Raw genomic sequence first — 13166 nt, 5'->3', positions numbered from 1 at the left:
AATATATATATATATATATATATATTTATTTATTTGTAGAGATGGGGTCTTGCTTTGTCCAGGTTGATCTCAAACTCCTGGCCTCAAATGATTCTCCTCCCTTGGCCTCCCAAGTGCTGGGATTACAGGCATGAACCACTGCACCTGGCCTAAATCGATTTTGAAATGAGCTTTCCCTTTAAAACATCACTGTTCACCTCAGGAAGCTAGAATTCATGGAAGCCTGTGTTCAGCCTTTCTTCTAATTGTTTTTTTTTTTCAGGCTTCGGTGAATAAACGCCAAGGGGAAGCCTGCCCCTTAACTCCCCTTGAAATAGAATGAACATGCTGTAAAGTTTGAATCCCCATTGTTCCTTGAAGAAATGCTAAAATCCATTTTTCAAAACAACAGCCTAGTAAAATTTTCTTCCTTTTGATGGCTCCTTGAGCTTTTTAGTGATTGGGAAAGAGCTGTCAGAAAAAATGATGGCTGCCCCTAAAATCTTGTCTAGTGAAGACCTTTCTAAAAAAATCTGTTTTTAGGAGTAGTATCACAGATTTTATGCAGTTTGTTAAATGTCACCAAGGACACTTGGTAAGTATGAGTGGAGGCAGAGGTGAGACTGGAGGAGAACCCGCGACCCACTATGGCTTCCCCGCAGCTGACACTAGCAGGCATGAGCTCATGTCCCTCTCCCTGGGTCAGGCCTGGATTGTTACGGGGTGCTGAAGACAGTTGTATGGTCGTGACTGCTGTGGGTGGGGATTATCCCTGCCCTCCACCTGACCATCCATTCTGCGTGCCCACGGATGCCCCTTTTTGGGGTTGTGAAAGTCCCTGTCTCTGATGAGCCATCCTGCTCTGTTCCCTGCCTTGTGGGTGACTGTATATCCTCATTCTTAGAAACCCTCTTCTGTTTGGAGGGTGGAACACGGAAATGGAAACGTTCTTCTCACTCTGTATTTCACTACTGAGTTCCCCCTTTTTTTCTTTTTCCAGTCAGATATGTACAGCTTGGGTGTGATCCTGCTAGAGCTCTTTCAGCCATTTGGAACAGAAATGGAGCGAGCAGAAGTTCTAACAGGTTTAAGAACTGGTCAGTTGCCGGAATCCCTCAGTAAAAGGTGTCCAGTGCAAGCCAAGTATATCCAGCACTTAACGAGAAGGAACTCATCGCAGAGACCATCTGCTGTTCAGCTGCTGCAGAGCGAACTTTTCCAAACTTCTGGAAATGTATGTGCTTTTGTTTTTCTTGGACCTGGAGTGAAGGTGGTTTTTATTTCCTCTCTTGGGGAAGGAAGGGGTGGGTGGTGCCCCTGGAGGCTGGGGGTGGAAGAGGCAGATGATGGTTCTGGAGGCGGGGCCTATTTGTTCTCATCCACTTGCTGCTACTCACCTGCAGGGTGTGCTCGCAGGACTCACTCCCCTTAGGGTAGCAGCTCTGGCTGGCCCCAGCAGGCACAGGAGGTATCTGCTGGTGTTCACAAAGAGGAGTGGAGGGCCGGGGGCCAACCCCACAGCTAAGGCCGGGTAGGAAAGCTTCCTGAGGCCTGGTGGGTGTGACTCTTCCCCAGAAAGGCCGGAGGGGCCCGTCGGGTTTGCCCCTTCTGATGGCTGGGCCTTTAAATGTCCATGTCAAAGTCTGACTCTTCACCACCTGCCTGCTGTTATGGGCTGTCTAGGTGTCTGTCAGGGGCTCATCACTGGCAGGGCTGGTGAGCCCTGAAGTGGTGGGCGGGTCCCTTGAGGGTGTTTTGGTCACTGATGAGTTTAGCACTCTCAGAATTTCGGGTTGTAGAAAATCCTGGCACCTCCCCGGGTTGTGCTGAAGAGTGTGCCCCAGGGGGGCTGCTGCCTTCCCTGCGCAGTACACAGCCACTGCAGACCACCCAGGAGAGGCAGGGGTGGCCTGGTGTGGGGGTCTGGCTGCAGCTGCTGCCCTGGACATGGTCTCTGTACATGTTTTTCTTTTTAATGCTGAGGAAAATATGAAGCTTAAAATAGAATTTGTTTAAATTGTGAATCCTGGCCAGGCGGGGTGGCTCATGCTGTAATCCCAGGCATGGGATTTTGGGAGGCCGAGGTGGGAAGATTGCCTGATGTCAGGAGTTCGAGACCAGCCTGGCCAACATGGTGAAAGCCCCTGTCTACTAAAAGTACAAAAATTAGCCGGCCATGGTGGTACACACCTGTAATCCCACCTCCTCAGGAGGCTGAGGCAGGAGAATCACTTGAACCCAGGAGGTGAAGGTTGCAGTGAGTCGAGATCACACCACTGCACTCCAGCCTGGGCGACAAAGCGAGACTCCGTCTCAAAATATATAGTGAATCCTGTTTCAGTGAATAGTTGAGCTTAGACTCCTATTGGTGCAAACAAAATATTTAAACCCATTCTCAGAGTTCCCTGACTGTATCAAGCACTAGGTTGAATGCCAGTAGCACACTTGTATTCACTGTCCACGTAAGCAGGTTGACTCCCTACCACCTGTCTACTCTAAGAATTATAAGCACCAGGCGCGGTGGCTCACGCCTGTAATCCCATCACTTTGGGAGGCCGATGCGGGCGGATCATGAGGTCAGGAGTTCAAGACCAGCCTGACCAACATGGTGAAACCCTGTCTCTACTAAAAATACAAAAATTAGCCAGTTGTGAGCCACCACGCCCAGCCACAGATGTGGTTCTTAAAACTAAGTATAAACATTTATCTTCACACATGAAGGGGATTTTCTAATGCTCAGTTAAGACAGCTATTAGAGACCATAGTTATTTAATATTTATAACCATAGTTATTTAGGATTTCTACTATCTTGCAAAAGTTTTTTGTATAAAATGAAACCTTGGCTGGGTGTGGTGGCTCATGCCTGTAATCCCAGCACTTTGGAGGGTTGAGGCAGGTGGTAATTGAGGTCAGGAGTTCAAGACCAGTCTGGCCAACATGGCGAAACCCCATCTCTACTAAAAATACAGAAACTAGCTGGGCTTGTACGAGAGCGCCTGTAATCCCAGCTACTTGGGTGGCTGAGGCACGAGAATAGCTTGAACTAGGGAGGCACAGGTTGCAGTGAGCCGAGATCATGCCACTGTACTCCAGCCTGGGCAACAGCAAGATTGTCTCAAAACAAACAAAAAACAGGTCCAGGGGGAAACACAGTCCAGGCACGGTAGCTCACGCCTGTAATTCCAGCACTTTGGGAGGCTGAGGTGGGCAAATCACTAGGTCAGGAGATTGAGACCATCCTGGCTAACATGGTGAAACCTTGTCTCTACTGAAAATACAAAAAATTAGCCAGGCATGGTGGCAGGTGCCTGTAGTCCCAGCTTCTCTGGAGGCTGAGGCAGGAGAATGGCGTGAACCCGGGAGGTGGAGCTGCAGTGAACCGAGATTGCGCCACTGCACTCCAGCCTGGGCGACAGAGTGAGACTCTGTCTCAAAAAAAAAAAAAAAAAATAGTAGTAAGTTATTTTAATGGAGTTTAAAATATTTTCTCCTTACAGGTTAACTTCACTCTACAGATGAAGATAATAGAGCAAGAAAAAGAAATTGCAGAACTAAAGAAGCAGCTAAACCTCCTTTCTCAAGACAAAGGGGTGAGGGATGACAGAAAGGATGGGGGCGTACCTGTCTAACCTTCCTCAGGCTGTATCTGTAGGATGAAAGTGGACTTAACTTTTAAGGTAGTTAACTGGAATGTAAATTTTTAATCTTCATTAGGGTATAGTTGGTATAATTCTTAGTTGTATTTAGTAAGCCTTTACAAGACTTTTTAAAGATGTCAGAGTGCCCCAAGCTGGTGCTCCTTCCTTTCCTGCCTCACAAGCTCCTTTTCCTGAATTTCCTACCTAAATGGTCTCTGAAACAAAAAACTTGGACCTTATCCTCAATTATTTTTTCCTTTCAACTCTGTTGACCCTCTGTCTGGTCTTTCTCTAGAAGGTTCTACCACAGAAATTGACGTGTGCCCGTCACTGCCCAAGCCCAGGCCTGCACATACTCACTGGACTGTTCCAGTTTTGACAGCTGCCAGTCTTCCTACCCCTTTCACACTGCAGCCAAGTTCATTACCTGAAGGACGCCTGATCATTTCATTCCTTGGCTCCAAACCTTCTGCTGCCTCTAAGATAAAAGCTCAACTTCTTAACAGTGTACAGTGTGCAACTTCCAATTTTTTTTTTTTTTGGGATGGAGTCTCTGTCGCCCAGGCTGGAGTGCAGTGGCGCGATCTTGGTTCACTGCAAGCTCCGCCTCCCCGGTTCACGCCATTCTTCTGCCTCAGCCTCCCGAGTAGCTGGGACTGCAGGCGCCCGCCACCACACCCGGCTAATTTTTTTGTACTTTTAGTAGAGATGGGGTTTCACTGGGTTAGCCAGGATGGTCTGGATCTCCTGACCTCGTAATCTGCCTGCCTCAGCCTCCCAAAGTGCTGGGATTACAGGCGTGAGCTACCACGTCCGGCCGCAACTTCCAATCTTTTTATCTGTTCTCTCCACCTTCAATTTAGCGTCATTCCAAAACCACACCTTTGCAAAGCTTTGTACTCCTCACCCCAGGTGATCTCCAGGCAGCTCAGATCTCTTTCCCACCTTTGCCCTGCACTGTTCCCTGGTACTTCCTCCTTTATTGTAGCATTCAACTCCCCAGCCAATCTGTACATCCCTCAGAGGCAGCGATCTGAAGTGGTTTTTGAATCCCAGAAAGGGTCTGCCATGGAGTTGGCAGTCATCACGGTAGATGGCATATGATTTTGCTGAATTTTAAATAAAATGAAAACCACAAATTACATGATGCTTTTATTGACATTTGACAACTGGCCTAAATAAAAAGACTTTGACTCTAATACAAGTCCCCTTACTGATAATAGGCATGAAAGAGCACCATTCTTAAAATCTAAACTCTTTAAAATCGGTAACGGAATTCACTTAAGGAGCTTGAGGGCCGTGTTAAAAGGAGCCAGGTTTTCACAAGACCTCATCCACCTCTGCACGTTGGCTGGCACTGTCACACTGCAGCCTCCGGTCTGCTGGAGCACAGACCACAGCACCACGTCTGCTACGGTGAGTTCATTCCCGGCGAGCCAAGGGCTCTTCCCAAGAGCTGAGTTCATAGAACGGAAAACAGCGGCTTTTTCTTTACTGCTTCCCTCTTTTAACTGAAAAATCGCGATATCTACCCAGCTATCTATAAGGGTTGCGTTGACAGCATTATGCTTCTGGCCAAACAGAGAGAACAAGAAACGTGCAATGTTCCCTTCTCCTTCGATGGGGCACATCGTCTGGACGCTGAATTTCATCTGCGTCTTCGGCACTGAAAAGAAAAAACACACGCAAGGTAGCATCACCAGAGCAGCCGTGTGAGGGAAGTACTTGCACAATGGGGAAGGGGACAGTCACCAAACACCACAGACTGATGACACGGGAAAGGGTGTTTTCAAGAAGAACATCACATTTTCAGTCAGTCTCTTAAGATGCTTAATACTGAAAAGGGTTTAAGTGCAAACTATGTTAAAAAAGTAACCAAAGAGCCATTCCTGGTATTTGATTATGACAGTTCTGAAGCTGGAAGGGACCTCAGACCACCTGCTCCAATCCCTGCTGCCTAAGGATTTGGGGGCTGAGGGCTGGAAACCCAGGAGTTGCATCTCCCAGGCTCTTGGCCTCATAATTGCTTTCTGTGAGGCTGAGGGCAGTTAAGGTATGAATGACATGAACTCGCTTCCTTCCATATCAGCATAACCAGAAGGGGCTTACATCCGTGGGATAGTGAGTACATGACATCCTATCTTTTTGTGGCCATATGAGAAGATAATTTCAATGTCCCTATGATAGTAAGTTCTAGAATGTGAGGGCAAGATGGCTGTGATAGCCATGACTCCCCTGCTTTGCCTGGTTGGACAGAACCCCCTTCCTCCAAGGCTCACAGTCCCAACTTGAGCTGTGTCTCACTCAGAGACCCTAAACTTTGCAGAGGAACAAGGGCATCTTTGCAGTGCTTCATCTCTGCTCCTCCTCTAGAACTAACCCACAGGCTTCTTAGACTTAGAATATCTGACCTGATGCAAATCGCTGTATGGCCGGTATGCCACACAATGTCCTAACCCCTTGCTGCCTCGTATCTCATCATATAGTACAGCTGACCCTTGAACAGTGTGGGGGTTAGGGGCACTGACTCCCCACTGCTGTGCAGCGAAAATCCACATAAAACTTTTGACTCCTCCAAATCTTAAGCACTAACAGCCTACTACTGATGGGAAGCCTTACCTATGACAGTTGATTCACACTTTGTATGGTCTATATATCATATGCTATATTCTTACGATAAACTTGAGAAAATGTTAAGAAAATAATAAGGATGCTGGGCATGGTGGCTCACACCTGTAGTCCCTGCTGCTTGGGAGGCTGAGGTGGGAGGATCACTTGAGCCCAGAAGGTTGAGGCTGTGGTGAGCTGTGACCGTACCACTGCATTCCAGCCTGGGTGACATAGCAAGACCCTGCCTCTTAAAAAGAAAAGGATAATGAATTTACTATTCATTAAGTTGAAGCGGATCATCTTAAAGGTCTTCATCCCACTGCCCATGTCACTGAGGAAGAGGGGTTGGTCTTGCTGTCTTGGGTGGCAGCGGTAGAAAGGGAGGCAGGAAAGGAGGAGAGGCAAGCATGGTGTAGCTTTGGGGAAATACATCATAATTTGTCTGACTGTTTGCCTTTTGATTTCTCTAAAAATAGTTCCATGCAGCATGAACCCTTCCACCGTTTGCTTTAGTTTCACTGCTTGTATCATAGAAGACTCCAGGTCATAAAAGAAGTCAAAAGCAGCCTCGAATGATCAGAAGCCTTCTCCCAGACTGTCTAATGGAAATCTGTTTTCCAGCCTGGCTTCTCCTAGGTCTTCTTCCTCAACATCTGGCACTGGCTTGGAAACACTTCTCCCCATTAAGCTGTCTTATGTTAACTCTTCTGTGCAGTGTCTGTCAGCCCTTGAATTTCTCCAAGATCTGTACCCTGAAACTCTTCACCACCCACTTTTGCCCCATCTGTGATCTATTTCTTGGTTTCCTTGGCTGTCGTAGATCCTATGAAGTCACGCACATCTGGACACAGGTTTCTCCAGCAGGAATGTACTGTTTCACCGTGATGGCTTTCACAGCTTTGTATACAACGATGGCCTCTTCAATGATGTAATCCTTCCAGACTCTTCAAGATGTTCTATCAGGGTTCTCTCTCTTTTGCTTTTTGTTTTGAGATGGAGTCTTGCTCTGTCACCCCGGCTGGAGTGCAGTGGCACGATCTCAGTACAACCTCCACCTCCCGCGTTCAAGCAATTCTCCTGCCTCAGCCTCCCAAGTAGCTGGGATTACAGGCATGTCTAGCCAGGGTTCTCTTTCATAGCACTGACAATTCTTTCACAGAATACTGTGTGTAATGAGCCTCAAAGGTTCTTACGACTTTTTGATCCATGTTGTGTTAGGGGGCAAGTAGAGGGCTTTGACACCCTTGGTGTTAACTCATGGGGCTCTGAGTGACTGGAGCATTGAAGAACTTTCAAAGGCGTCCCTTACTGGCAAGGTACATCCTGACTTCAGGGACAAGGCATCAATGGAATTAATCCAGAAAAAGGGTTCTTGTCCAGGCGTTGTACCACCAAAAGACGAGCAGCTGTGTTTATCTTTTCCCGTGAAGTCTTGGGTGTTAGCAGCTTTACAGGTAAGAGCTCTCCTGATCATACACACAGCTGCACCTGCACAAAACAGGAGGGTTAGCCTAGCCCTCCCTGCCTTCAATTCTGGGACTCACTTCTCTTCTTTACTAATAAATGTCCTTTGTGGTTCCCCGCCCCCACCCCAGATTAGGGCAGTTTTGTCTGCATTAAAAACGTGTTGACACAGGTATCCTTTCTTCTCCATGATTTTCTTAATGGCATCTGGGAACTTGTCTGCTGCCTCTTGGTTAGCAAAAGCTGCTTCTCCTGTTATCTTGACATTTTTAAAAGCCAAACCTTTTCCTAAAATTATCAAACCATCGTTTGCTGGCATTAAACTCTCCAGCTTTAGATCTTTCACCTTCCTTTGGCTTCAAGTTGTCATATAATGACTTTGGTTTTTCTCAAATCATATGAGAGTCTATAGATATGCCTTTCTAACAGGAATCCTGCACCCCACATAAAAGCTGCATTTTCTTTTCTTTTTTTTTTTGAGATGGAGTCTCACTCTGTAGCCCAGGCTGGAGTGTACTGGCACGATCTTGCCTCACTGCAACTTCTGCCTCCTGGGTTCAAGCGATTCTCCTGTCTCAGTCTCCCGAGTAGCTGGGACTGCAGGTGAAGGTCACCATGCCAGGCTCATTTTTGTGCTTTTAGTAGAGATGGGGTTTCACCGTATTGGTCAGGCTGGTCTCGAACTCCTGATCTCAGGTGATCCACCCACCTTGGCCTCCCAAAGTGCTGGGATTACAGGAATGAACCACCGTACCCGGCCAAAAGCTACATTTTCAATACAAGATAAATAGGTATTTTGCAAAAAGTGCAAGGTTTTTGCACCTCCTGGTGCACCTATAGTGATGCCTTCATGAATTTCCCTTTTTTTTTTTTTTTGAGACGGAGTCTTGCTGTGTCACCAGGCTGGAGTGCAGTGGTGCAATCTCGGCTCACTGCAACCTCCACCTCCCAGGTTTAAGTGATCCTCCTGCCTCAGCCTCCTGAGTAGCTGGGACTACAGCCACACACCACCAAGCCCAGCTAATTTTTGTATTTTTAGTAGAGACAGGGTTTCACCATGTTGGCCAGGATGATCTTGATCTCTTGACCTCGTGATCCGCCTGCCTTGGCCTCCCAAAGTGCTGGGATTACAGGCGTAAGCCACTGTGCCTGACCGAAAATTTCCCTTTTTTTAAAACAATGGTTCTTACACTGAATTCATTTATCTTGAAGAGGCAGCTGCAGACCTCTGGTACATATCAAGCAATTCAACTTTTTCATGTAATATCATGGCTTTTCTCTGCTTCTTGGGAGCACTTTCAGTATCACAAGAGACACTTTGTAAGTGCCCCACAGTGTTAGTCAAGGTTTATGGCAATGCATGATGGAAACATACCCAAAACATGAGGAAAATACCCAAGAACCTCAAGAGATCACTTTTTTTTTTGAGACGGAGTCTCGCTCTGTCGCCCAGGCTGGATTGCCGTAGTGCAATCTTGGCTCACTGCAAGCTCCGCCTCCCAGGTTCATGCCATTCTCCTGCCTCAGCCTCCCGAGCAGCTGGGACCACAGGCGCCCGCCACCATGCCTGGCTAATTTTTTTTGTATTTTTTAGTAGAGACGGGGTTTCACCGTGTTAGCCAGGATGGTCTCGATCTCCTGACCTCGTGATCCACCAGCCTTGGCCTCCCAAGAGATCGCTTTTGACTGCAACATGCAATTTCCTGAAGAGGTGAATTAGCTGCTCACACCTAGATGACTGGTGTCACGGGGTGTCTGAAGCAGAATGAAGCAGACACTCCCCACGCTTGAGGCGGCTGTTAAATTATTCCAGCAGTACAGTATGTTTGTTCTACAGTTAATGTTACGCAGTTGGGATTTCATGCTCATCTTCACGTTTGTTTACATTTCTCTCAACTGCAGGTGGTGCCATGTATAGTGTGTGTGTAAGTTTTGATACATTTTAACTTCTTAAAATAGATTTGTGTACATTTTGTGGTAGCAAATTAAATAGACTAGTATGTAAATATTTTATGCCTCATAGCTTTTTCTTGTTTTGATATTTTTCTTTCTTTTTTTTTTTTTTTTTGAGATGGAGTCTTGTTCTGTCACCCAGGCTGGAGTACAATGGCGTGATCTTGGCTGGCTGCAACCTCCACCTCCTGGGTTCAAGAGATTCTCCTGCCTCCACCTCCCGAGTAGCTGGGATTACAGGTACCCGCTACCACACCTGGCTAAGTTTTGTATTTTTAGTAGAGACGGGGTTTCACCATGTTGGTCAGGTTGGTTTCGAACTCCTGACTTTGTGATCCGCCTGCCTTGACCTTACAAAGAGCTGGGATTACAGGCGTGAGCCACCGCGCACAGCCTTGATTTGATATTTCTAGGCTATGTGGTTTGTCTGCCAGTATTTTCAAATTGTTGCAAATCTCCAAAAAATTTTCCAAGATAGTTATTTGAAAAAAAAACCACGAGGCCCAGGCACGGTGGCTCACGCCTGTAATTCCAGCACTTTGGGAGGCCAAGGCAGGTGGATCACGAGGTCAGGAGTTTGAGACCAGCCTGACCAACGTGGTGAAACCGTCTCTACTAAAAACATGAAAAAAATTAGCTGGGCATGGTGGCACGCGCCTATAATGCCTGCTACTCAGGAGGCTGAGGCAGGAGAATCGCTTGAACCCAGAGGTGGAAGTTGCAGTGAGCCAAGATTGTGCCACTGCACTTCAGCCTCGGTGACACAGCGAGACTCTGTCTCAAGAAGAAAAGAAAAGAAAAGAAAAGAATCCACATGTAAATGGACTCATGCAGGTCAAACTCGTGGTGTTCAAGAGGCAGCTGTGTGTAAGTTTGACTCAGTCCCATCTACTTACCATTCTTCCAAATTAAAGTGAATCCCAGCTGATACTCTTGGCGGGGCTGTTTTTTATTCTGTTCTCCAAAGCACTTGAGAAGGTTCTCAGGCACACTCTTGACTGAGGAGTGCGTGTGCACCGTGGACAGGACCCTGAAGTGCTCACAGAGCAGCCTGTGCAGCACGAGCAGGGAGAGGGGAGGGGAGGCCGGGTTCGCGTTGATCACGATGTCTTTCAGCGCCCCATAATCCTGGGGAAAGAGCAAGACAATGTACGAATAACAGTAATCGGAGAGTGCCACTGTGCCGGGTGTGAGTCTAAGAACCTAACCAGGGTTATCTGACTCCTCCACTTCCATGAAGAAGGCACTAGCATCTTCTCCAGGTTGTAGCCAGTAACTTCTCCAAGGCCACTCGCTCAGGATGGAGTGGAGCTGGGATATGAGCTGACTCCACCCCCTTATCCCCAACGAGTAAAAAGTTGACTCCACTGTCAAATAAAACAGCGTATCAGAAATGACACTTTTTTTTTTGGAGACAGAGTCTCACTCTGTCACACAGGCTGGAGTACAGTGGATGATCTCTGCTCCCTGCAACCTCTGCCTCCCCAGGTTCAAGTGATTCTCCTGCCTCAGCTTCCTGAGTGGCTGGGACTACAGGTGCCTGCCACCACGCCCGGCTAATTTTTTTTAAAATTATTTTTAGTAGAGATGGGGTTTTGCCATGTTGCCCAGGCTGTTCTCAAACTCCTGACCTCAAATGACCTGTCTGTCTTGGCCTCCCAAAGTGCTGGGATTACAGATGGGAGCCATGGTGCCTGGCCTAGGAATGACACTTTTTTTTTTTTTTTTTTTTTTGAGACGGAGTCTTGCTCTGTCGCCCAGGGTGGAGTGCAGTGGCCAGATCTCAGCTCACTGCAAGCTCTGCCTCCTGGGTTTATGTCATTCTCCTGCCTCAGCCTCCCGAGTAGCTGGGACTACAGGCGCCCGCCACCTCGCCCGGCTAATTTTTTTTTGTATTTTTTAGTAGAGATGGGGTTTCACCGTGTTAGCCAGGATGGTCTCGATCTCCTGATCTTGTGATCCGCCCGTCTCAGCCTCCCAAAGTGCTGGGATTACGGGCTTGAGCCACCGCGCCCGGCCAGGAATGACACTTCTATTTGTCCCTTTTAACCTGCAATTATTCCAGCTACTGAATCTTTCCAACAACTGACCACAGCCAATTTGTGTTAAGATGTTTCCATGAAGAACCCCTTAAGAAGGGGTGTTGGCTCAAGGTATCATTGGTGATGAGGGATGGGGAGATTCTAACATAGTAGGCGTTAACTGAAGTGCTCAGACTCATAGCCTTGTTTTTTCCCACTGGGTAACCCTCCTCAGTGCCAGTGGCCCATGGGTACAGAGGCCAGGCAATGGTTCGGGGCCACAGTTTGCTCTGGCATGGGGTACTATGAGAGGTCCAGGGGGATGGGCCTATTATAAATCCAAACCCAGACATGACAGCCTTTTTAGATGAAGACTTTCTTATTTCTTCTACACTTTCACTCGTAATAACGAATGCACTGATGTGAACACTCACAGCCAAACTCCTTGGCTTTCTGTACCCCGCCTGCCACTCCTGACCAATGTCCCCCACGTCAGCCTACGCGGAATGCCTTGCAGTTCCCTGAACATATTGTATTACTTGACACTGGGTCTTCTGAGGTATCAAAATTCATCTTGAGCACCACGTGCTCTGAGACGCCTCCTCAGCACCCTGAGAAATGACTGTTATGGCTGCTCATGCTCAAAAACTCATCTGCTAGACTCCGGCTCCCTGAGGGCCTGGTTGCGCCTCATCTGAGTCCTCAGTGCATGCCAACAAGTACTGGATGAATGAGGGAGCAGTGGAAGGAATACATGAATGCAGAGGTACTGAGGTTACCAAATATCCCAGCCCTGGGTGAGACACCACAATGCTTGCATTTTTTAGGGCTTTTAAGTCGTGCTATTCTATCACCCATTCTAGAGGAGGCTATTGGTAGGGATTCTTGGGACAAACCCTTTTTGCATCCTCAAATAAATACCACTTCGTTGTAACAAACGAGATGGTCTTTCTTTGCATATCAGATTCTCCCCTAAATTAGCTGAAGCCTGTAAACTTCAGTCATGAGAGCCGGCTGATGCAACTTACTTGTAATACAGCAAACTGAATTCAAGCAAAATGCACTTGAAATATGAGACTGTGACTGGCCTGAGCAATACATTTCAAAAGGACGGGTAGGATTTTTGTGCTTGGGCAGTCACGGTTCTGAAAGTTGGCCTGCTATCAAAGAGAGTCTGGCTGCCTCTGCTGAGCCTCTGGGGAACACTGAGCAAACAAGCTGAGATCTGTTCTTCCAGGGCTCGGAGGCTGCTGGACCCATGCCTGGACTGGCAGAGGCTGTAACTCTCCTCCACTCCTCCTCTGCCTACACATCCTCCCTGCCCTCTACTTGGTCTGAGAAGTCAAGAAGAGGCTTTAGAGCTTGTTTTGACTTCACTCCTGCCTTGGGAATCTGTTCTGTGCAAAGGCACGCTCATTCAGAGGAGAAAAAAATATGAATATGCTCTTGGCTCTGCCTTTGAAAATTAGAAAGCTAAGCCTTTTTTTTTTTTTTTTTTTTT

At 47.4% G+C, this 13166-nt stretch overlaps 2 protein-coding genes across 3 annotated transcripts in view; one reads left to right on the top strand and one right to left on the bottom strand.

The window, feature by feature from the left end:
• The window catches only part of EIF2AK1 (eukaryotic translation initiation factor 2-alpha kinase 1), a 49147-nt gene extending 45022 nt beyond the window's left edge, over positions 1–4125 (top strand). For both annotated transcript variants that reach the window (XM_011996657.1, XM_011996655.1), the window contains exons 14-15: positions 980–1213; positions 3477–4125. In XM_011996657.1, coding sequence (XP_011852047.1) covers positions 980–1213; positions 3477–3608 — 366 coding nt within the window. In that variant the 3' untranslated portion in view covers positions 3609–4125. The remainder of the gene's footprint in view (positions 1–979; positions 1214–3476) is intronic.
• Positions 4126–4753: 628 nt separating this feature from the next.
• The window catches only part of AIMP2 (aminoacyl tRNA synthetase complex-interacting multifunctional protein 2), a 15619-nt gene continuing 7206 nt past the window's right edge, over positions 4754–13166 (bottom strand). The window contains exons 3-4 of the mRNA XM_011996658.1: positions 10541–10772; positions 4754–5283 (exon numbers count right to left, since the gene is read on the bottom strand). Coding sequence (XP_011852048.1) covers positions 4895–5283; positions 10541–10772 — 621 coding nt within the window. The 3' untranslated portion in view covers positions 4754–4894. The remainder of the gene's footprint in view (positions 5284–10540; positions 10773–13166) is intronic.

The sequence above is a fragment of the Mandrillus leucophaeus genome, unplaced genomic scaffold, assembly GCF_000951045.1.
Source record: "Mandrillus leucophaeus isolate KB7577 unplaced genomic scaffold, Mleu.le_1.0 Scaffold521, whole genome shotgun sequence".
NCBI classification, from domain to species: domain Eukaryota; kingdom Metazoa; phylum Chordata; class Mammalia; order Primates; family Cercopithecidae; genus Mandrillus; species Mandrillus leucophaeus.
The sequence above is the reverse complement of the archived record's forward strand: the minus strand, read 5'-3'. Positions and strand labels throughout refer to the sequence as shown.